The 24,730-nt window shown below is 31.8% G+C and overlaps 1 protein-coding gene across 1 annotated transcript in view; it reads right to left on the minus strand.

The window, feature by feature from the left end:
• Positions 1-239: 239 nt before the first annotated feature.
• The window catches only part of LOC139522647 (uncharacterized), a 114,474-nt gene continuing 89,983 nt past the window's right edge, over positions 240-24,730 (minus strand). The window contains exons 46-60 of the mRNA XM_071316115.1: positions 24,161-24,275; positions 17,607-17,818; positions 17,128-17,242; positions 16,246-16,505; positions 15,024-15,161; positions 13,684-13,848; positions 12,859-13,067; positions 11,124-11,281; positions 10,753-10,922; positions 9,349-9,396; positions 7,766-7,804; positions 6,391-6,508; positions 4,848-4,963; positions 2,900-3,014; positions 240-395 (exon numbers count right to left, since the gene is read on the minus strand). Coding sequence (XP_071172216.1) covers positions 269-395; positions 2,900-3,014; positions 4,848-4,963; positions 6,391-6,508; positions 7,766-7,804; positions 9,349-9,396; positions 10,753-10,922; positions 11,124-11,281; positions 12,859-13,067; positions 13,684-13,848; positions 15,024-15,161; positions 16,246-16,505; positions 17,128-17,242; positions 17,607-17,818; positions 24,161-24,275 — 2,105 coding nt within the window. The 3' untranslated portion in view covers positions 240-268. The remainder of the gene's footprint in view (positions 396-2,899; positions 3,015-4,847; positions 4,964-6,390; positions 6,509-7,765; positions 7,805-9,348; positions 9,397-10,752; positions 10,923-11,123; positions 11,282-12,858; positions 13,068-13,683; positions 13,849-15,023; positions 15,162-16,245; positions 16,506-17,127; positions 17,243-17,606; positions 17,819-24,160; positions 24,276-24,730) is intronic.

Here is a 24,730-nt window from a genome sequence, read left to right on the forward strand (position 1 = left end):
TCTATAAAGTGTCAAGAAAGTTTTTTGATTGAATATTGAACTTAGCAATCACTTTCCTAAAGTCACAAAAAATTTATCCAGGACTAAAAGTATAATTCACTTTTATTATAATTCTCTCTAAATTCACTCAACAAATGCAGGAATAACCATTCCTAAAGTAAAGGGTTTGATTTCTTTTTTTGACATATGGATATATGCCTCAACTCTTTATCTATTTAAATTTTAATAAAAACGATAATAACAGCTTTATATTGGTTTTTTTCTGTAATTATTCTTCCTTATATCCTGAAGGATATTGTATTTTGATCCATGGGGGACAACGGGGTGTTTTACAACACTTCCCTGGAGCAGGTTCTTTCAGTGTACATTGTGAAGGCAATTGCCATTTATAGCACCTGCAAAATAAACAACTTGTTATTAATAACAAAACACAGTTTTGATTAAAGACATACTATTTTGTTCACTCAAATAAATTCCATAATCATTTATTTTTCTTTATCAATGCTTTGTGAAAAAACTTATTTAAATAAATTGAACTAGAAAGAAAAATGCTCCCCTAATGCATTTAGAAACAGGAAAATATGAAAAAAGTAAGTATCTCTGACAAACAGTACTGATTTTTATCATTCATAATATACTACATTGTATTTAAAGTCCGAGCCTCGGCGAGGACTTTAGAATTGATAATTTAACTATCGAGATTGAATAAATCCGATAATCCACGCGTTACTATGTGATAATCTATTTCTCTAATGATTAAAAGATAATTTTTCTTCTTTTCTAAACCAAAAAACCCTTCGAGTGCCTTTCACTGTCCACGAAGTTGTCAATTTCATTATCACCTGTTGAACATTTTGATCAATTCAGGGAGCCGATAAAGGTTGTGGCCCTTTGACTCAGCCAATCATCTTCTGAGATCAACGGCAACCACACGTTGATTAAATGTTTTTATACAGTTGGTTCGGAAAGGTATATTTTCCCATAGAATTAGAGAAAATACTTTAAAAGTCTTTGTGGTGCAATAGAATGGAAAGAAAAATCTTTCTGATAAATTGTAGAACCCAAATTGTCAGTCTGTTAATGATAGCATGGAAAAAAAATAATTGAAATCAATAGTTGTATATGGATGCCTCATCCACATTTTCAATTTCTATGTTTAATGGACTTTGAAAAATGGGGGGGAAATCTCTAATTGGCATTAAAATGAGAAGGATCATATCATAGGAAAACATGTGTTCTTAGTTTCAAGTTGCTTGGACTTCAACTTCATCAAAAACTACCTCGACCAAAATCTTTAACCTAAAGTGGGACAGACGGACGAACGGACAAACGGACGGATGCACAGACCAGAAAACATAATGCCCATAAATGGGGCATAATAAAGAATGTTATAAGGTATTGGACATCCAAATTTTGCTGTATTTGAAATTCCCTTAGTCTTTTAGATCTTCATTGAAACAGGTGATCTAATGATGAATGTAGAAAACAGAAGTTTCTGCAATCACACTACACCACCATATTGATATTTAACTGTAGTCAAGATGGTTAGAAAAGGGGGTATTGATATGTTCTTCTTATTGTAAGTATGAAACTACTTCATTTTAAACATTCATTGAAAGGAACAAAGTGAATGAAATATTTTGAATTAAAAGTTTGTAAAAATATTTCACCTACCACTGCAATGTAACAATGCTAAACTGCATTTATTCACAAATTCATTTAATAATCTATATTTTCAAAGGTTATAACCAAAAGGATTTTTTTCAATAAAAGAACTGGCTTTTAAAAAATTGATATTTATAGCATTTTGAAGCAACCTTCAAACAATTTTACTTCCCAGGAGCATATGAACATATGTCATAGGTATGACACAACAGAATTAGTTAACACAAAGGTCACAATAGCCTAACACACTTTTGATTTGCACTTTTTTTAAACTTTATTGAGATGTTTTTGTTAAACATACATCATATTGAAATGATGCGATGACTTACAAGTTGGATAAAAAGCCATAATTTCCATGTCCCTAGCTCTGTTGTTGCATCAAAGAACCAAACAAATAAATGATTCAATAGGAAGTGCACAATGGTAATAGCACAACAGAAATCAGAGCAATTTTCTATGCAACCTGATCAACACTGTATGTACCGTGTTTATCTCTTTTCAAATGAAAAGCAAATTTATAGAAACTGGCAGTGACACTACTAGATTCCTATGTAAAGTAACATTGTGTAAAAACTAAATTGTGATAATATCAGGGGTTATGATGAGAGAATTTTCGATGAGCAAGTACACATACTCGTTCTCCCAACATAAAGGGGAGGACATAATAGTGGCATCCTTTCATTTTTTGTTGATGCACTCCCAAAAAAAACAACTCCTTATCTAATTTTCTTTCTGTTTATATATCATAGGAATAATTCATGAGTTTGATGAAAGTAGTCCATCATCCAAATTGGAATAGAATCCAACAAAAACATGACAGCGCTCCCCTGGGGATTACAGATGGGAGTGTTTCAATTACATCTTCATTTTCTATAAGTCTATCTAGGACTTTATTTTGACAGCACCAATAACATTATATTCAAATAGTATAAAAAGTATAGAATTATTTGACCAGCCCTCTTTAACATTTACTGTTCACTTATTACAGTTTATTCTTCATTTTATAACTTGATCAGTCACTTTGAACACAATTCCTCTCATTCAATTTTGTATTTGGCACCAATTGGATGTGCCACTTAAGGTAATGGTTACCAAATCACATTAAAAACTATGAAAATAATGTATCCTTGTTGATAAGCTTTTTCAATTTTAGCAATTGAGTTGTCAGTTTACTTTTGACTGATGAGTTTGAATGTCCCCCTTGGTATCTTTTGCCTCTATTTTACAAACTTACAATTCTTTACATCTATAGAATCCTAGATTTGCTTGAAGACATTCACATTTGTATTTACAATCATCAATCCATGTGTCATCCTGTCCATAATATTGTCCTTTGTAAAAACAGGTATCTAAACAGAAGAAAAATCATTAATATACTAATAATATACATTTATTGGTAGTAAATCACCTTTCCTCATCTCATGACAAAAAGCAAATTGACCTTCTATACATACACCATGTGTGATCTAATAATTTGAAGTAAATTGATACTCCTTGCAAAAGACAAGATACCTAGACAATCTGTTGCAACAAGATGATCTTGTATAGACCAACAGAGATGAAACATGTGTAAAACAGATATAAAACACATGAAAGATTGTTAAAATGATGGTAAATTTGAAACATTTTTTTTTCAAGTAAAGAAAAGTACAAGAAGAAATAAAAAGAAAAATTTGCTATCGGGCACCATGTTTTCTGTGTCATTTTTTACTGCCAGGACCTCTGACTCCTTTGTTCAACTAGTAAACTTGCTACTAACAATATTAACAACTTGTCTACTTAAAGACAAATGTATTGATCAAAGAGCAGATTGCTCTGACGGATACAATTGCCATTGTTTACAATGTGATACATGTAGTAGTATTATCTAGTAGTATTAGTTTCAAAAATAATTCAACTGTATGTGTAAAATAATCGTTAAATGTAAAGTTTATGTAATCTGAATAGTTATTCAACTTTAAAAATAGCCAATCCTCAATACAAGTGTACGAACAATGTACTTATTGTCTTTTATTTTTTTACTTTTAATTCCAATTTGACTTTCCAAAGCAGTCACTGACAGTGAGTGAATTCTATGGTGGAACCCCTATTCCTAACTCTTTAAATATTTAATTTTCTATGGGTCAGTGGGCTTGACTCCTTTCTGTACACATTCCTCTTTTAAAATTGTGATCAGTTTTAATATAATACGGCGTCTATCCACAGAACGACTTAATTTTTCTGGACGTATTGTCGTTTGAAAAGTTACTTACGGCAGGGAGACAAATCGAACTCTTTTTTTGGCTGAAGGGGTCTTCTAGTTACACTTTTACGTTGTGGACTACATTTAATTTAATTCAAATGATGCATATGATCAAAATTATGCAAAAACAATAACCCTCAATAGCAGACAGACATAGAAAAGATCTTGTGAGTTTCAAATTAATCAATGGAGTGGGGAATCCAGAGCAATCATTTAATCTGATACCCCTTCAAGTCAATAAAACTATACGCATGCGCATAAATACATTAACAAACCCTAGACTTGTGATTTGTAGCAAGGACATATATTAAATGTTAATTAAACGACCTCCATTATATTATGGAAGTACAATATCAAATATCAGTTTCAAAACAGTGACATATATATGAAAACTCAACTTCAGTTCTTATATGAAAAAAATAGATTTATCGATCGAAATTCAGAGAACTCTTGCATGTTATCAAAACTGGGGAATTCCCCTCTGGCGTGTTTCTAAATTTAAAAAGCACTAAATATAAATACTGCTTAATTCTGATTTTCCATGTTGTTAAACATAACATTAACGATACCATTTTCCTGCACCAGATGTGCATTTTGACAATACATGTCTCTTCAGTGATGCAACACGCATATATATACAAGTCAAGGGAAATTATTAATATCGACACATGAAGATTATGAGAAGAACATTATATGACAATTCTTTTGTCTTTTATACCATTTAAAGCAAACCAATCTCAAGAATGTGAGATGTTCAATGATGTTTAGAATAAAATGGTTGACGAGAGGCAGGAGCCTGAGTCAATGGTATAAGTCTACAGATTGCTTAAAAGCAATCATATCCCAAAAACTAAATGGTCTGATTTAAATTTACTATTTCACATTTGCGAAAAGGAATACTATATCTTTGGAAAACAGTGCAGTTGTTTCTTGTACTTACTTGGAGAGGCTGTGATAACAGTTCCATTTAATGGTTTACATTCTACATGACCGCAACATTGACCATTTGGTTTCACCACTTCACATGACGTAGGCAGATGGTCATATACAGGACAACTGAAAGTAAAGTAACCACATTTATATCCTGTTTTTTTTAGGGTAGAAATATGAACAATTTTATTTAGGTTATATAAGAAAATCTAGCTTAAAGCAGACATTCAAATTTTTCTGAGAAATATTTTATTTTTGTCAGCAGTTTGTTCATCAAGTAAATTTATATAACAATGAATGGATTTATGATTTTGATGTATAAGTGAACCAAACCTATATGAACATTTAGAAAATGCGTACAAAGTTTTCTGCATTAACATTCATAGTTTGTTCTGAATGTCAAAATTTGATGTTATGCATGTGCAAAAATTTTCAGACAATACGAATGCAACCTAAGATTTGTGTTTCTTGAATGCCTCTTTGAACCCCTTGGGATTGTAAAGGTAAAGCTGTTGTGTGTATGCCCTTATGTATAATGTTTAGCAAGAAAAACTAAAGAAATATGTTTATCTAGATTTTCTTTTGCAGGAAAAGATTGGTTTGCATTTGTTCAAAATAATTTGACTTCTCTGATCATATTAGCAAAAATCACCCTTCAGATAATTCTTAAAAATCTTAATATGAAAAAGTCTATCAACAGATTTTGACTGAAATCGAAAATGTAAATTATGAGTTTGCTTAGTCCACACCTAATAACATCAGCCCTTTATGTATTTTGCCAAAACCTAAGGGGGGTGTAATGTAAATATACTACTGCAAAAGACTGAGCAAGTCTGCAGCAGTGCACTGTAATTGATTTCACAGGCAAGTAGAAAAACAAAAGTTTTAATCTGTTGATGCAGCAAAATTAGTCACTAAAAATAGTTTCTTGCCCAACGTTGATTTGAGGTCAGATTATAAATCTGTTAGCATCAGTCAATGTAACTAATTATGGTTGACTTTCCTAACCCTAAAACCCATACCTTTATTGATAAAATATTCCTTTACTTTCTTTGCTACATTACAATTATTATTAAATGTAAACAAAATTTACAAATGTCATTTCAGCTTTTATTGTATTGTTTAATAAGAAGAGTAGCAATGTTTTTAAAGTAACTCATAATTATCATGTACCTCCTGTTACTAGAACCACAGATTTGCCTTGTTAATATGCAATAAACTAAATGTTTATTTCTACTAAACCTGGTTTTTTTTCAGTTAACACCTTTAACCAAATACCAGTTAATATGTCTTGGGTCTCTTACTGATATCTGATCAGTGTGAACCAGTGCTTTCATTTGCACTGTATATTCTCAGCTTTTGGTTCAATCCCAACTGAGGTAGCACCAATTTTTTGTGCCATAGTCCCTCACTAATAAAGGGAGTAATATATAGAGAGGATTGAAGGGGGAATAGTCATGTGGATAAATGGCTTGAATCATATTGCCTCAAGTCTGAAATTTCATTTCCAAGTTAACTACATACTTTTTTCTGCTTGATATCTAAGAACTTACAGAGCATTACATGAATAATGTCCACTTTGTTCATCATCACAGGTACAGTTGTAGTCACAACCATCTTCCCAGTTGTCTCCTTGGTGATAAAAGGTTCCTTTATACAAACACCCACCACCTAAAAATAAGACAATATTATCTGATATCCTTAATCATTGTTTGTGGTCATATAATGTGCCTTATACATATATTTGGAATGTTTAATAAAATATTTTTTCTAGTTCTTATTTGATAAATCGTTTTCATAACCCGTTGATTATTTTTATTTAATGAACGTGTGGTTTGTTTAATCTAAGTTTTTCTTTGGACAATATATGATTCTAATGATTGATTTCCTTGCTTTACTCTAAAATTTCCAATGTGACATCATCAATAAAGGAGATCATGTCTGATGATGTCACATAGAAAGAACACATTTTTTTGCAGCTCATTCGCAAATAAGAATCAAACTTATCTGCATATTGTTAAAAATAGAAGATTCCACAACCAAATCTCTTGAAATACGATATCTAACCACTCTCAACAGTAAAATTTAAAAATTTAAAACACTTGATGAGCTTTGCATTTTTAAAATTTTAAAATTTAAGTGTCTCATGTGGATAAACACCTGATATGCAGTAGAAGAATCTATACGTAATCCTACATCTCAATGATGATACAATATACAGCCTTACATTAACATTCTGTTTACCCAATACATATATTTTCATTCATAATATTTCAAATCATATAAAAGCTTCTGAAATTTTATAGGCTAAATGCTAGTATGCTATTCCATGCAACACAAATTCAGTCAATCCCTAATCAACTTTCTGTTTACCAAATATTTATACATTATTTTAACACATATTGGCCATATGTAATTTTTTTACTGCAGTTGTCTTCAAAACTACAATTGAGCTCTCCTAAAGTTGCTATCATACTTTATGTGCACATGCTTTATAATTTAATGCATTTACAGATTCATGAGACAACTCTCCACCAGCAACTAAATGACATTAAAGTTAACAACTATATATAAGTCACTGTATGGCCTTCAACAATGAGCAAAACCAACACAGCATAGTAAGCTATAACAACCATAAATGTTTTTATTTTTTTTTTATCAAATACAATAATATTCAGACGTTATTACAGTGTTTGAATTGATAAACTTTTAGAACAAGTTTCTTTGAAGGATCAAGAGCTTACATAGTGTTTATCTTAATTTCATGACTCTGTAAACATATTCATAATGAGATGTAAAAAATATACAGCATGGGTAATATAAGAGGTTAGCTGGATTACCAGACACAGCTTTTTAATAGATAGAGTTACATATCCCATTTCTTATCACAAAAGAAGATATTTTGTACAAATTAAATAAATAACTTACCTGTTGTATTAACTGTTGGTAGTACCACATTGTTTGGACCTGTAAAATATAAATAATACATTAACAAGTCTTAGAAAAAAATACAAATCAAAAGAAAATAGTTTCAAGCCCTATGATTTCTAAATCTTTCATTGCTACTTTCAATAACAAATATGGGTCTTTATGTTAATTAAATATTACAAGAACTTAATCAGGTTGAATAAATAAAAAGTAAAATAACAAAAGTACCAAATTCTGAGGAATATTCTACAGTAGTCCCAAAGCAAATGGCAACATCAAAAGCTCAAACACATCAAACAAATGGATAACAACTGTCATATTCCTACTTGGTGCAGGCATTTTCAGTTCCAGTAAATTTCGATTTCACTATTTTTCTTTCTCTTTTGTATAAATAAAAAAAAGAGTGATTTGATATGGTGAGACAAGGATGGCAAGGAGACAATTGCTGAATTGTAAACAAGTCTAAAATGGAACACAGAACTAATAGAACCATAGAAATCATAGGCTGTTCTCTATTTGCAACTAAGCGGTTTTTGCTCTTTGGAAGAAGGTAAGAATCACGAAAAGTCAAGTTTTTTAAATGCCTATAGTCAATGCAGAAATAGCTTCAAACTTTTCGTTTTACAAAGGACGTTTGCTGACCGTGGTGAATGTTATCAACAGATGACAGCAGCTGCCAGAAATTGTTAAAGAGGGGTACCAACATCCAAAAGCATTGCAGGTGGAATGCGTACATGTTGCTGCTTAAATGGCTTTTCATTCTTCATTTTTATGAGATGGTGGATCCTATCAGTGTGGCCAATGACGATGTATGAAGTACTAAAGACATATTCAATTCAACAAAGTATTTGTCTTCCTTGTTCCTCTTCTAGTAAATCTGTTGGTAGGCTTACGTCATACATACAAGACATCCTGGCTTTTGTATACAGTGTTTTATGTAAGCAACTGATACTGGTTGAACTTCACACCACCAGGCATTTGATGTACAGTGATAGTTATTGTTGTAACATTGCAGATGTGTACTGGTTCCAGTCAATTATGATTTATTTTTGTCCATCTGACGAGAAAAGCCTTTTTCAACTGATTTTTATAGTTTGTTCTTATGTTGTACTGTTATACCACTGTCCCAGGTTAGGGGAGGGTTGGGATCCCGCTAACATGTTTAACCTGCCACATTATTTATGTATGTGCCTGTCCCAAGTCAGGAGCCTGTAATTCAGTAGTTGTCGTTTGTTTATGTGTTACATATTTGTTTTTCGTTCATTTTTTTAAAATAAATAAGGCCGTTAGTTTTTTCGTTTGAATTGTTTTACATTGTCTTATCGGGGCCTTTTATAGCTGACTATGCGGTATTGGCTTTGCTCATTGTTGAAGGCTGTACGGTGACCTATAGTTGTTAATGTCTGTGTCATTTTGGTCTTTTGTGGATAGTTGTCTCATTGGCAATCATACCACATCTTCTTTTTTATACATTATCATAAATGTTGAAAGAAAATTGTATAATTCAAACCACATACAATCATAAATTCTTATGAAAGCTGTTAAAGATGGCATCTGACACTTGCTACATTTTGGATACTTACATTTACTATGTCCCTGGATAGTAAAGACATCTCCAACACCAGCTTTAGCTGTAAAACAAAATTAAATCATTCATAATTCTGAATCTTGAATGTACACTTCACAACTACAAATTGTCCGTCATCCTCACAAATATTTTATAGAAGCTAATATGACCATGAAAACAGTCTCAGAAGTAAAATTCAACTTCATAACAAACATGGTTTAAATATATGTATTAATGACACAGTTTCACAGGACTAGGGCTGACTACACCTTTTTTTAATTTGGATGGAAAAAATGTAGCTCCTAAAATATCCTATATACTTAATTTCATGACTGCAGTATCTATAATTATCAGCAATTTGTTTTAATATATCTCTAAGAAATATGAAGTTAAATGTAGTAGTTAAACAAACTAGTTCACAAGTACTAAGTACTGCTCCAGTTGTTTTTTCTATGAATGATATTGCATGCATTTCATTGATGAATTGATGTGAATAGACATGAACAGTATTCAAATAAATATCACTCTGACCTTCATTTATGTTTTATTCATTATTTCACTTCTTTCATTCAATTTTTATGTTAACTAATAATATATTTTCAACTGATCAAGAAACATGTCAACCTATGGCAAACATGTGTATTTAAAATCTATACAAGTTTGATCTAGAAAGATCTCAAAATTTAAATGCACACATTTTACTGAATACTCAACTATTCTTTGAGTATAATCATAATCTTTCAGTCAGTTTAATTGAAGTCTGGAGCTGGCATGTCAGTTAACTGCTAGTAGTCAGTTGTTATTTATGTATTATTGTCATTTTGTTTATTTTCTTTGGTTACATCTTCTGACATCAGACTCGGACTTCTCTTGAACTGAATGTTAATGTGCGTATTGTTATGCGTTTACTTTTCTACATTGGCTAGAGGTATAGGGGGAGGGTTGAGATCTAACAAACATGTTTAACCCCGCCGCATTGTTGCGCCTGTCCCAAGTCAGGAGCCTCTGGCCTTTGTTAGTCTTGTATTATTTTAATTTTAGTTTCTTGTGTACAACTTGGAAATTAGTATGGCGTTCATTACCACTGAACTAGTATATATTTGTTTAGGGGCCAGTTGAAAGACGCCTCCGGGTGCGGGAATTTCTCGCTACATTGAAGACCTGTTGGTGACCTTCTGCTGTTGTTTTTTTCTATGGTCGGGTTGTTGTCTCTTTGGCCATTCCCCATTTCCATTCTCAATTTTATTTTTATTTGAACAATTATTAATTTATGTTAATTGAATATTGTTAATCTATAGCTGGTCAAAAGTAATACAAATTTATTTTTTTAATTTTTCGCAGGGAGTTAAATCTCAATTTTTTCAAAATTTGGTCTTATTAAGACCAATTGTCATCTGCAAATGTTAGAATAAAGACTCACTATATCCCCAATGAGCTGAGGACTGTCCTGGAGCATAATAGAAAGCTGGTTTCTTATCTGTTTCAAGAAAGCATCTGTTTGCTGTAGATATAAACATCCAACCAGTTGAATCACATTTGGATTTATCAGCATTCTGACTAGCATAGAATTCTCTGAGGAAATCTGGATCTCTGAAATGGTTATTGATTCCACAAATACAATCAGTACCAATAATTATTGTAATATTTCTTGTAAAACAAAGCTTAAACACAAAGAAGCAGGGGCAAAAAAAAATTTAAACAAGAAGAAATCAGCATTTACATGTTCAACATTACTAACTTATAATTTGTTATCTGAGAAATTGAAACCATATCAAATATATAAATACTCACTGAGACATTGCAAAGTACTGTTTAGTTGTAGATTGTAAATCCACCCATGACGAATCTATAATTCTGCTAGGTGTAAACCAACTCATCTTATCTGCTCCTGTAGCATTAAATAACATGAAAGCTTTCTCTACACCATTTTTGTATATAGATACCCTGACCTAAAATAAATACATTTATTAACTGCTGCATCTAATTTTTTATCATTTCAGTCAAATATCCTGTAAGTTCACACTAATAGACAATATTACAGGATTTCATTACATATTACATTTTAAATGTCAGAATTACCCTTTATAAACATAACTGGAGGCATTTTCATCAATGTCTGCCCAAAACACAAAAAAGTGTAAAAAAAATCACATTGGACACTTTTATTTATTAATATGTCACACTAATTGTGATAAAATTTGGTTCAACTTGGGCATGTAGTTTAAGAGGAGATGAATTTTGTAAATGTTAACAGACATTGATGGACAAGTAATTCTAAAAGTGGCAACAGCTCACACTTGTCCTTTTGGCAAAAAATAATAAAACATTATGTGCTAGAAATAATGAAACATCTCGATCATCACCTGTGAACTTTTAATAATTATTTTAGCAAATAGGCATAAAAGAAACATGTTTTATTTGGTCAAGCCAATATGATTCAATACTTCTCATATGTTAAGTTTTATATATGTAATAATAATGTTCTAATATGTGTAAAGTTTCTATTATTCAAAATGTAATGCTATAAAACAATATCTTTTTACGGAAATGTATTTCCTTTTCAAACCAAATAGTACTCCTTTCTCCTCTCATGGAAATCATTTGGAAATTGAAATAGTATTTAAGTATGTCTTCTCATGCAGTCCATATATGCCCATTCAGTGGCTTAAATGTTCTTTCAATGTAGTTACAGATGAATGGTACATCTTTCATCAATTCTTGTGTAATGAATATTGCTTTTAGAGTTAAGGAAACAATTCTTTAACACTCACAGTGGATACAGTGTCAAAAACTTGTAGGATATAAAATACCATTCCTGTACTATTGCGACTTAAAAGTCATTTCAACTGGTGACCAATTTTTTTGCAATCTTAACAGGATAAAAAAGAAATTTACATTGAATAATTTTTGTGAATGCTACACGTGGCCAAAAGTATTTGTTGTTTCATATTTTCAGTAAAAAGTTTTTATTTAAATGAAGGTAAAGTGAGATAAATTTCATTAAACAAAAATGGTCAAAGTCCTATAATTTCTGCAAAAGTTATGTAATTCAAATAACAATACAGAAGGCTCATTATACTTAACATATAATCTGAAAGCAAGAAAATTGCCAAAATATCATATAAAAAACAAAAAAGGTATTTACAAGGTTTCATTTTGCTACTGTACTTTTTAAACAGTCAAAGTCCTTTAACTTGTACATAAATTGACAAAATAAGGAAAAATTCAGAGGAAGTGTGTTTTGTGAACAGATCAAGGACAATATTACAGGATTTCATTACTTATAACATTTTAAATGTCAGAATTACCCTTTATAAACATAACTGGAGGCTTTATAGAGCCTTGTCACTCACATATGTGTATGAACTTTTTCATCAACGTGCTCTCCAAAATTTAAGACAAGAATACCAATCTCTTCGAAATTCTTCTTTTTTGTTGAACATGCAATGCTGTGTCTCCAGTTCTGGTGTATTTGGTGACAATGACTATACAAATTTGTATCATTAAGATAAAACTGTGTCTATACCTTATCTAAACAAAGACTTGGCCAGTTGTTTGACAATCCTGGTTTGTAGTGTCCTGGGAAATTTGGTGTCAATGAGTTGGCTCCGGGTTGGAATTCATTTATGGTCTTAGTTGAATTCCATAATCCAAATAGGTCAGTTACACCTGGAGGATATGTTCCTACTCCAGTCACTCCCTTCATCAATAGTACATAACCATTTGGTGATGGCGCTTAAAATGAATATCAGTAATAGTACATAACCATTTGGTGAAGGTGCTTAAAATATGTGATATCAACTGTTATGGAATGTATTATTTTAAATTCAGCAATAATTGCGTGTATTTACTCTTGCGATTTCGTCAATTGTTTAAATTATTGAAATTATAACCCTGTTGCATTTTTCACAATAACTAAAACATTGCAATAATTTATGAATTAACAGTATATCATATACAGTTAACATCCTTCTTGACATCATTAAATATATCAGAAATGAATATGATAAAAAGTTTGTTAAAAGTACAGTTTCTTAAAATTTAGTTCAACTAACAGAGTACTTCTTGGAACACCATCAAGAATATTCAGGACTGTTTTTGGCCAAGTCTTTAAAAGTGAATAAACAGCACAATTTAGAAAAAAGAAAAACAATTCTTCAATTCATCAGGGTCTGCTCTGATTTTGACAATGTATTTACAATTTCACATCATAATAAACCTGTGTACTCAGTTTCAAATTGATTGTCAGTGATCTGGCATAAGTAACACATTGTATGATAACATACGTGTTACTTGTACTAATTGTACTGAAGGCTTAGGACATAAGTAACACATTGCAATGATAACATACTTGATACTTGTACTGATGGAACTGAAGGTTCACATAAGTTACACTGGTGAGCACAATTTTCTCTGGCGAAGTCAATAAGCAAAGTACAAACATCTGGCCCAATTTCTGCACAGGCAGAGGGGTTCTTGTCAACACAGGAGGGTGTAGCAGTTGTCGTCTGATCAGCTGAAAAATAAATATTCATATGTAGATTAAAGAGCATATGTAGATTGAAGAGCATATGTAGATAAAAGAGATGAAAGATCATGATAGATGCAGCAAAGTTTTAAATCAAAGTGCCTGTGAGCACTTAAGGGTAAACATTTCTTCCATTAAAGCAATGCGAAAAAGTCGATCACTGTAACAAACAATAACATAAACATAAATACACAATTCATCCCCTCTGAGTAACTAGGTACATTCATACTCATTTCTAATATAAAAATGAAAGTTATTTAGGTGTTCTTCCCAGTTTTGAGGCAACAAGATGGACATTGTCAATTCTGAGACAAACAGGCCATTAGTTTTCTCAATTTGATTGTTTCTTTTTTCTTCATGTCAGGGCTGTTTATAACCAACTAAATACGGTATTGAATTTCTTATTCTCCACATTGTGAATTACAGAAAATAGGTCTGTAATGTTTTATGACCACATATATATAGGTTATCTATAGTATGTACATTCTAATCATTGCTAGGTCTTATGTCAGAACAAACTCATTCTAATCATTGCTAGGTCTTATGTCAGAACAAACTCATTCTAATCATTGCTAGGTCTTATGTCAGAACAAACTCATTCTAATCATTGCTAGGTCTTATGTCAGAACAAACTCATTCTAATCATTGCTAGGTCTTATGTCAGAACAAACTTTGGTTTTTATTACAGTGTTTAGTCCTCTTAGGTTTTATGATCCCATTAATTTTTAACAGGACTGTGTTCTAACATTACTTTGAAAAGCCTTGTATTAAGAAATAATCAGTATATTATGGTTACGATGACTGATTTTGGAGGAATATGTTTTAATATGCAATAAAAAAAACTCTGTTTTAAAGTTATAATTAAAAGTCTATATTGATAAAACCACTTTTATGGTATTGTCCTGTACTATTGGTGCAAATGAAAGATTATTTTGGTGCAAATGTAATGCCGATTGGCACAAAGGAAAAACACTGTTTTTGGGTAAAACACCTATCATTACAATAGCTCATCACTAATTAACATCTGATTAATTTTGATAAATCTTGGAAAAAGCAGAGAAATATACATAGGGTTATAAGCAAGTTTTTCTTTCTTTACAGTTAACAAAGCAAAAAATCAAACACACATGAAAAAAACTTGATATATTGTATCCTGAACTTACCACACATACTACAATGATGTTGACAGTTTTCTTTAGCCCATGGTACATACTCGTTGAAACAAACCTTTTTACCATATAAATCACAGTTTGGAAGTTTATCTTGGCATGAAGTTGTAGGTGTTGTCATACCAGGCTGAGCTGTAATAAGCAATGACAATTATTATTAATACTTAGGTGTCATCACCTGTGATTAGACTGTATTAAAATCTATGATTTCAAATGAGGAATGTTAAAAAAGATGTTTTAAGTTATTAAAATTTTGTATTTGAGAGTTATTTATCACAGGATTTTTGTCAAACCATCAACATAAATTAATCTTTTTGGTTGGCACACTCTTCTGACAGGTGATATCAAAGGGCTATAGAAAATGTACATTTATTTTCTTCAGGTAACCAAAGGACAACTGTATCTAAAGGTATATTGCAGAGAGAAAGAGTCTATACTAATGGTTCTCCATAGCTGATCATGATGTTGAAATAGCACACACAAAACTTATCTAAAATCTAAAAGACCATCAAGAGAATAGGTAGTTACAACTGTCCACAAATGTGCTTAATGTCAATATATTTACTAAAAACTGACTGTTCCTTTAATTCATTGCTAATGGTAAAGCTGCAGAAATTGAAAATGAATTAGGAATGCTCTGGTTACATGACTGGCTTAAGCTAAATAAAGATGGAAAAGAAGCAAACTTATATTAAATAATGGCAGACCAACATATCTAAATTGATATTTTTGGTATGTAACACCACGTAAGTCAGATCAAGAATGTTTCCATAGTACACAAAAGCCCAACTCCCACTATAATTTTTTTTGTTCAGTGACATGTGAAATTGAGGTGAAAACTTATTGAAAGAATATTTTATAGGCCTAGGAACATGTGCACTAAGTTGTAGGTTTTTTAGCCTCATCGCCATCAAAAACTATCTTGACTAAATAAACTTTAACCTTAAGCGGGCATTATCATTTTTCTATGTTCAGTGGACTGTAAAGTTGGGGTCAAAACTCTTAATTTGAAAGATCATATCATAGGACACATTTGTACAAAGTTTTAAGTTGATTTGACTTTAACTTTATCAAAAACTACCCTGACTAAACATTTTTGCTAGAAGCAGGACAGACAAACAGACAAACAGATAAAAGGATACACAGACCTCAAAACATAATGCCCTTAGGTCATGCATAAAAATAGTATAACTTGCTACATAAAGTGAATACATACCACACATTCCACAATAATGTTGACAATTTCTCCTTCCCCAGGCATCATATGGTGGCTGACAAACAGACTGGCCATAATCAGCACAGTTATCTATGACATCAGTACATCCAGGGTGGGGATCTGGTGTTGGTATGAAGGGAGTAGGAGTTATTACACCAGGGGCTACTGTTGTTGGAGTTCTACATTGCAGTATCTTACAACACTGACCGGATACAGGTACAAGTTCACAGAGAGCAGGAAGTCTGGTGAACTCTGGACATCTGAATTATTAATACATAAGAATAAAGAGTGTCAGGGCGAGTTAAGACAATAAAACCAACTGGAAAGAAGGAAGGAAAGCATGAATGTCACTTGAAAAGCATTGCTTATTAGTACTTTAGTGTAAAGATTGCAGTGCAATACATAAGGTAAAATTCTTCCTTTCTCGTTTCTTTAGCTGTATCTATTTTTTAAAACAGATTTATACACCATTAGTGACAAAGCACAACTTCCAATAAAATAGTTTTCTTGACAAGTATGGTATATACATCATTTTAAAACTTAAATATCAAGAAAAATATGAGGCCTAAAAATATAGCTTTCAAGTCTGTAATAGGATTTGTGCAATAGTTCATCCAAAAAGGAATATTTGATGAGGACAGAAATCTACAATAGGTCACCTATGGAACCCTCAGATGTTTCCCCTATATATGGCATAACATTTAAAGTCTGCATTTCAACCAGTTCTCTTGTTACTCCCCCACCCCTTTTTTAAACAAAAACTGAATACTTTACTTTTTCCCCAAAATTCTTGAAAAAAGATACAAACCAATTGAAACCCTCCATTTTCGTTGGTAAAAATTCAAATCAGGGGTAAAACAATTAATTAAATGAAATACTAACTGTGCAGTACACTGATATCTTCCTGTTTTACTATCCACACATTTACAATGGAAATCACAACCATCGTCCCATTCATCACCAGCTTTGTATAATTGTCCTTTGTAGATACAACCCACTGTAAACACAAGACAAACTATTATAATGTAGAATTTAGTGTATCAAACAGCTGTATAAACAAACTATGGTGTGGTATATCACTGCAAAGACAAGAAAAAAAACCTGCTGTTCCAAAGAACTTTAAGTATGATAAACTATTTCTTTTTCACTTGGGAAAATCTGAGGTTTTTTTTGTAGTTAATTTTACAAACTTTGATATATCCATACATAATAGATACAAAGGGCACTCCATATTTGATCATTCTTATTAGGAATATATCAGCAAAAAAAATGTATGAGTGATGAAAAAAAATCTAGCTAGATAATATATCTTCTCTTAGATATCTACTCTATCTGTACACTTGTGGACAATAAAATCGTACATCTAACACCACTAGTGCTGTTTATTCCTGGGTTATATGATACACCAGGTCTGAATCCTGAGAATCCACCAGTATAGGAACCAACAACTGGGAATTGAGCATTAGGCTTCACTATTGATCCATCTTTGGTGGTACATTGAATTGTTTTACAACATTTGCCTTGAACTGTTGTTGTGAAACACTGAGGGGGTAAATTATTGTATGTTGGACACCTGAAAAAATAAATAAAATAGAAATGTATTAAACAAGAAAGTGTCCCTAGTACACGGATGTCTCATCCACACTATCATTTTCTATGTTCAATGGCATTGAAATTTAAAAGATCATATCATAGGGAACATGTGTACTAAGTTTCAACATGATTGGACTTCACCTTCATCAAAAACTACCTTAAAAAAAAAAAATTACCTGAAACTTGCACTATCATTTTTTATGTTCATTGGACCTTAAAATTGGGGGGAAATCTCTAATTTGGCATACAGATTAGAAAGATAATATCATAAGGAACATGTGTACAAGGTTCCAAGTTGGTTGGACTTCAACTTCATCAAAACCTGCCTCGACAAAAACTTAACCTGAAGCATGGCAGACGAACCGACAAACAATCGGAGGGACAAACCGAGGCACAGACCAGAAACACAATGCCCATAAATGGGGCATACAATGGGGCATAATAATAAATGGGGCATAAAAACATCATAACTAATTTTTTTGGCATGAATAAATAATGTAATTTCAAGATCTTGTTTAAGCAATATGAAGCAATAAAATTTTCTAAGGATTCTCTGTATTGTGTACCTGGGTTATGTCTTAAGGATCATCAACAATTTTCATAACTCTGAAAGAGTTTGTGATAATTAATGTTTTTGCAAAAGACTATAGACTAACACAATTTTCTTACACATTTTTGCTTTCTTACATTTAAAAAATTGTAACCTAATAAGAAAAATCTTAATACCTGCCCACATCTAAAAAAAATCCTATTGGTGTTAATAACTTTAAGGGCTAAAATTGATCGCAGCATTTTACTTTTCTAATGGTAATACTGATATTCAGCTAATAAACCTCTTTTCTTATTTTTTATTTCCTTCAGTCTTAAACTCGTATAAATGTGTAGAAAATATAGTATGTGTAGCTCAGAATACCAGCTAATATTTTTTTTTTTCAAATTTAAAAATATGGGCAAAAAAGGCATTTATGAGACTCCTTGAGAAAATTAATCAAAGTGCTGGATAGCACCTCTGGAAAGTTCGCAACTGTATATGTGTATTATTTCAAATAGGTTATAGACGTGCATTATTTCAAATATGTATTTAATCACAGTTTTGATTTTTCAAACTAAACCATTGTCTCGCCAGCAATTTCCAAAAATCACTCTTTATGCCCCATTTATGGGCATTATGTTTTCTGGTCTGTGCGTCTATTCGTTCGTCCTCCCTTCTGTTCGTCTGTCCCATTCAGGTTAAACTTTTTGGTAGGGGTAGTTTTGATGAAGTTGAAGTCCAATCAACTTGAAATTTAGTACACATGTTTCCAATGATATAATCGTTTAAATTTTAATGCAAAATTAGAGTTTTTACTCCATTTTCACGATCCACTGAATATAGACAATGATAGCGCGGATTGGGCATCTGTGTACTATATAATAACTATGGACACATTCTTATTTTATATATCTATACTTCTAAATTTAAAAACCGTTTTTATGTTCACCTGATAAACGTATAACCGAAGAAAGCTACAATTCAAACTTATATATAAGGGTATATATATACTTGATAGGGTATACTGAAAATTTTACCCCTTAACATCTAGAATGGTAAAAGTGACGCCAACAAAATTCAAACTTGACTTGTGTTTTGTGGTTATAAGCATTGCGTATAAGTTTCATAAAATTTGGTTCAGGCAAACGAAAGTAAGAGAACAGAAATCAATATGGGGATGTTTGGACGTACGTACAAGTAAGGGACGTCAATACTAACAGAAAAAAAACAAGGATAAAACTCAATACAGTAGGGGCATAACAATAGTAGTATGACCTCGGGAATAAAAAGTTTATATAAACTAGATTCATACAATGTTGATCTGAGGTGCTTATAACCCTGTACGGAACACATTTAAGTTGCTGCTGTGTAATTTACCATTGAGGCAATGACATTTGAGATTTTTGTTTTAAGCCATGTATTTGACATACTAGTAATCATTGCTTCTGTTTTAGGACGACCCATTGTTAATTATAGGTCGATCTTAAAGAATCATACTGCCCACGGAATAAAGTGTGAGGATAAAAGGTTCCGGATCCGCCACTGCATTGTTAAGCACTAAGAAAGTCATTTTGCTGGTACATGGACAAATGTTATTAAATCATTTTAATAATTTCTACAGCACTAGTCTTTAGTTTGATCTCGGTCTTGATACACTGAACTATAATATTCTAAGAGGTAGATGTTGACTCTGTTGCTTTTAGATTATACGGATGCTATGATACTAATTGCCATTACATTAAGACAATGTTTTTCTGTTGTCAGTTTGATCCACTTGAGCATACTGAACGAGTGAAGGTCCTTATATCCACATTGGAATGTGAAACAGGTAGCATTTATATAAAGGAATTGAAAGTTTTCGAATGATTTTTTGGCATCAAAACTTTCAGATCGATTTCAGTTTGACAAAAACAATGCACTTTTCTATTAAAGCCAGTATTTGCCTTTACTCATCCTTGGCGTGAGACATTCGCCAGTTAATTATCGATTATTTTATATTCTATCACCTGTGTATTGTTAAAATAAATCAAACCATTATCACTTGTCAATTATCCGACAACTTGGTCAAATATCAACTTGTTCTCGCATACTGGACTCTTTCGAGACACTCTGGCTTTTACTTATTCAATTACAAACAGTTGTAAATATCTTACATAGTAAAAAATAGGGCGGGAAAATGTTCATTCATGAAATATTCATTAATTCATTATATCAATAAAAATTATGACCTCTTAATAGTTATTGTTCAAAATATATACATTTAACAGACTTCTTTCTGGATCTATCATGTTCTTAATGTGGGGCTACATTGAAAAAAAATGTTGGTTTGCCAAAGCTATAGTTCTTTAAAAAAAAAGATTAGGGCGATAGGTAGGGTTTTAGTTTTTTTTTAAATATGAATGGACTATTTAATAATAAACTCAGTTAAAGAATTTATTAAAATTACAAAAAACAATAACTTTACAAATTAACCCCTTCCCCTCTACACCCTGTTCCCAATTAAAATAGTGTAGATTGAATTATATACACCACATTTAACTATTTTCATGGCACTACCATATCAGCTGTTTATTTTAAATGTCTATAAATATCCAGACAGAGTTGTCTGTTACTTAGGTGTTTCCCCGCCTGAAATGATCATGTGTTTGTCAACAAAAGAAAACATTTGGTCAAGGAATTCATTTAATTTCTGGATTATTCTGCTTTTAAATAATTTAGTTAGGATTTATATTCATTCCATGTAAGGTACAGTCAAGCATTTGTATTTAAAAAATAGTTAGCAAACAATTTTTACTTTTCAATATGACAAATGTCTTGTGATCGATGTTCATTGGCTTGTTCAACCATGCAGACAATGTAAATTATGTAAATTATAAATCTATTAGCTGTCAAAAATACAGTCGAACCTCGTTGTGTCGAAGTCGAAGGGACAGGACCAAAGTATTCAACTCATCCTAGGTTCGACTCATCCGAGGTCGAGTGTGTCGTCATAAATCTTGAATGCATGAAATACGGTATGAGATTTGTGTAAACTAGATACAAAGAATAGTGTGCCTTTTTTAATTCTCGATAAGACACTGTATGATTGTGTATTCAATCTTCATTTTTGGTCCTTCGTAATATTTAAAAGCACAAGTACTGATACAAATCATGCACAAATAAAATCAATAGTCGACACAAATATTTACAAAGGTCAGTCGCTATAAATTATGAAATCCCTTGCGGCACAAAATACGTTCTGAACAGTCTCTGATGAGGTCGTCTGCTAACATTAAATTATAATGAATTTATTATAATTGTCCTAATCCTTTTATTTATGGTAATTAATGAGTTTAAAATCTAACGATTCATTTTATCTCGGCTTGGGTCAATTAAACTCGTTTCGTTTTATCTCAGGTGAATAATGTTTTCAACACACTAACATTCCGCTTCAACAATCAACAAAGGTGTTAATAAGCAGTCACCATAAACATGTCATTTTAACTGTTATACAAACAAGTATGTTTTCTCAGTTTTAATCTCTTTTGAAAATGATTAGTTAACATAAGACATACTACCGATTTGAATTTTTATGATTAGGTCTGTATCTTTCGAAAATTCTTACTTTCGCTTTCGAGACATCAGGGTCAATTTACATTATTTTACTTTGACGGGACTATAAAATTTACTCGACTTCACCGAGTATTCGAATCAACCGAGTTCGACTCATCAGAGGTAATTGTGCATTGATCAAACGGGAATTTTACCGGGACCGAGAAATTACTTCGACTCATCCGAGTTTTCGACACAACCCAGTTCGACACAACGAGGTTCAATTGATCAACGCATCACATCAATGTTTTGACATCAACTTCCGGTTTAGTTTCTTGCCAAAACAACGACTCAAAACAATGTCATATCTTAAATCTTCCAAAAACGATGTTTCTGGGACTCAGGGGATACAATCAAGACACATCCCAGGGACTCACGGGTTTAAAAAAATGACGCGTCCAGCTCGATTTCCATGCGTCCAGGACGCGTATACGCGTCTTAACGAGAACCCTGAGTCAATCCCTTTTTTTCTTTATAAAAATTTAATTTTTTATCTATCCATGTAATATAAAATGTTTTATAACCGCCCCTTTAATAAAATTAATACATATTTTTTTTTCAATATCTATTGGGAATAGTTGTTTCAATGATATTTTTTTATTGATGTATTGTCGCTAAATAGTCTTCTTGACACTTCTCGTCGCTAAATTATTTTCATTTTCGCTTTTTATCACTTTTTGACGCTTCTTGTCTCTAATTAGTGAGACCCATGTCGGCTACAACGGCGCCACCTATTCAGGAACGATAATTACATACTTTATATAACTGAGACCGAAATAACTATAACGTCATACGGCTTCATAAAATATGCTTTAAAACGTATAATATGCAATATAATTCATGTTCAGTCGACTTTTAATTGTAATATCAACGACTGAATTGATTTTAAAATATTTTTTGATGGCAGATAACACTCGAAATTGACCCGACCTCTTTCCACACAGAATTCAAATAATGATAGTTTGTAATCAGGTTGACTGCTTATAATGCAATATACACATTAATAAAAAGTTTTTAAAACGAACAATACACACTGATCGTTTCTTTATTTCCCAATGTAAATGAAAGAAACAAAAACCATTTCATACCACAAAAAGAAGGGGGAGAAAATAAACAATTTCCGGATCTATTTCTGGCAATATGACCCCCACATACATTTGTTGGATGTCGCTTAAGGAAAGATGAACATGATGACTTGAAAGTCAGGCCTGAAAGCACTGCCTTTAAATTCCATCTTGATTTCATCGAATTGAAAATGTCTGAAACCAAAGAATGTTTCATTTTCTCTAGATGTCTAAGAAAATATTTTGGAGTGTTTCAATTTGAAATGATTAAGTCTGTACCATGAAGTATACATTAAGTACATTCACGTTGATTGGTATTTCACAATATTTAGGTTGGTATTTCATTAATAGAATGACAAAGCCTTGCAAGAAGGAGGTTGCACATTCGGGTATAGGTATACGCATTATATAAGATCAAAGATACAAAAATAAAAGAATGAAGATACAAAAATAAAAGAATGAAGTAAATCTTTAAATTTATTTGGACTACTGATTTGCATTAAGTGTTTAACAAAATATGTATACTAATTATATTTACTCAATATATCGCCCCAAGCTGATAGACAAGTTGTCTTATAGTTCTAATTAATTTTATGTTTTTATGGATTAACAATAGCAAGCAATATACTGTACAATTAATCTGTCAAACTTAATACTACAAAGATAATTTTGAAATAGAACCAAATTATTTCATGATTTCATTATACATTTATATCAAATCTATCAAAATTGAAAAAAAGTCGGTTAACCAGTTAGCGTTTTTGGTATTCGGTCCTTCTGACGGTTAACTGCTAAACCGTTAACAACACTAGTAAATACCTTTTTGTAGATGAAAATTTTCCAAAAAAGTCTGACAAACAGACGGAGGGATTGAAAATTTCAATCATGTTATGACTGATCACTATTGTCACCCTTTGGATAAGTTCAAAATGTAGGAGCCAACATCTTTTTCATGATGAAGATAGGGCAATCCGGACAAAAGGGTCAAACTAGTATAGTTCAACGGTTATACTTTTAAAGCCCTTTTGGAGACCAACAGACATGTCATCCTTATAACATGTATTTTTTGTATTTTGTTAGCACTATAAAAACAAACAAACTTAGCATCATGGAAACAATTCTTTGAAACACTTACTGTGGTTTACATTCATAATATCCAGTGGATCCATCTACACAGGTGCAAGTAAAATCACAGTCAATATCCCAGGACTCTCCCTTGTTATATACTTTGTTCTTGTATACACATTGATCTGTAAATATAATAACACAATAAATAATATACAGCTCTCCCTTGTACACAAATTAACTCATCTGAAAATAAAATATCACAATACATAATAAATGACTCTCCCTTGGTATAAATTTTACCTTGCATGCATGACATACACTAATGCCCAACTTTCTATCATGTTCTATGTTCAGTGGACTGTGAAATTGAGGTAAACAAAAAAATTGCATGGAACATCTAATCGGACATGACAGGAACTATCACAAATGTTTGGCTGGTAGTAACCAGTAGGTGCCCAGGCAATATTACAGGAAATCACAGTTAGGAAACAACACTTTTTTGATGAATTTAGTGAAAAGATAAAAACAAGAATAGTACAGGATGCCCAACTAGCACTATAATTTTCTATGTTTTGTGTACCATGAAATTGAAACTTGAAACTTTCCACAATAGACCAAATGCCACAATAAAATTACA

This window comes from Mytilus edulis, chromosome 5, assembly GCF_963676685.1.
Source record: "Mytilus edulis chromosome 5, xbMytEdul2.2, whole genome shotgun sequence".
NCBI lineage: Eukaryota > Metazoa > Mollusca > Bivalvia > Mytilida > Mytilidae > Mytilus > Mytilus edulis.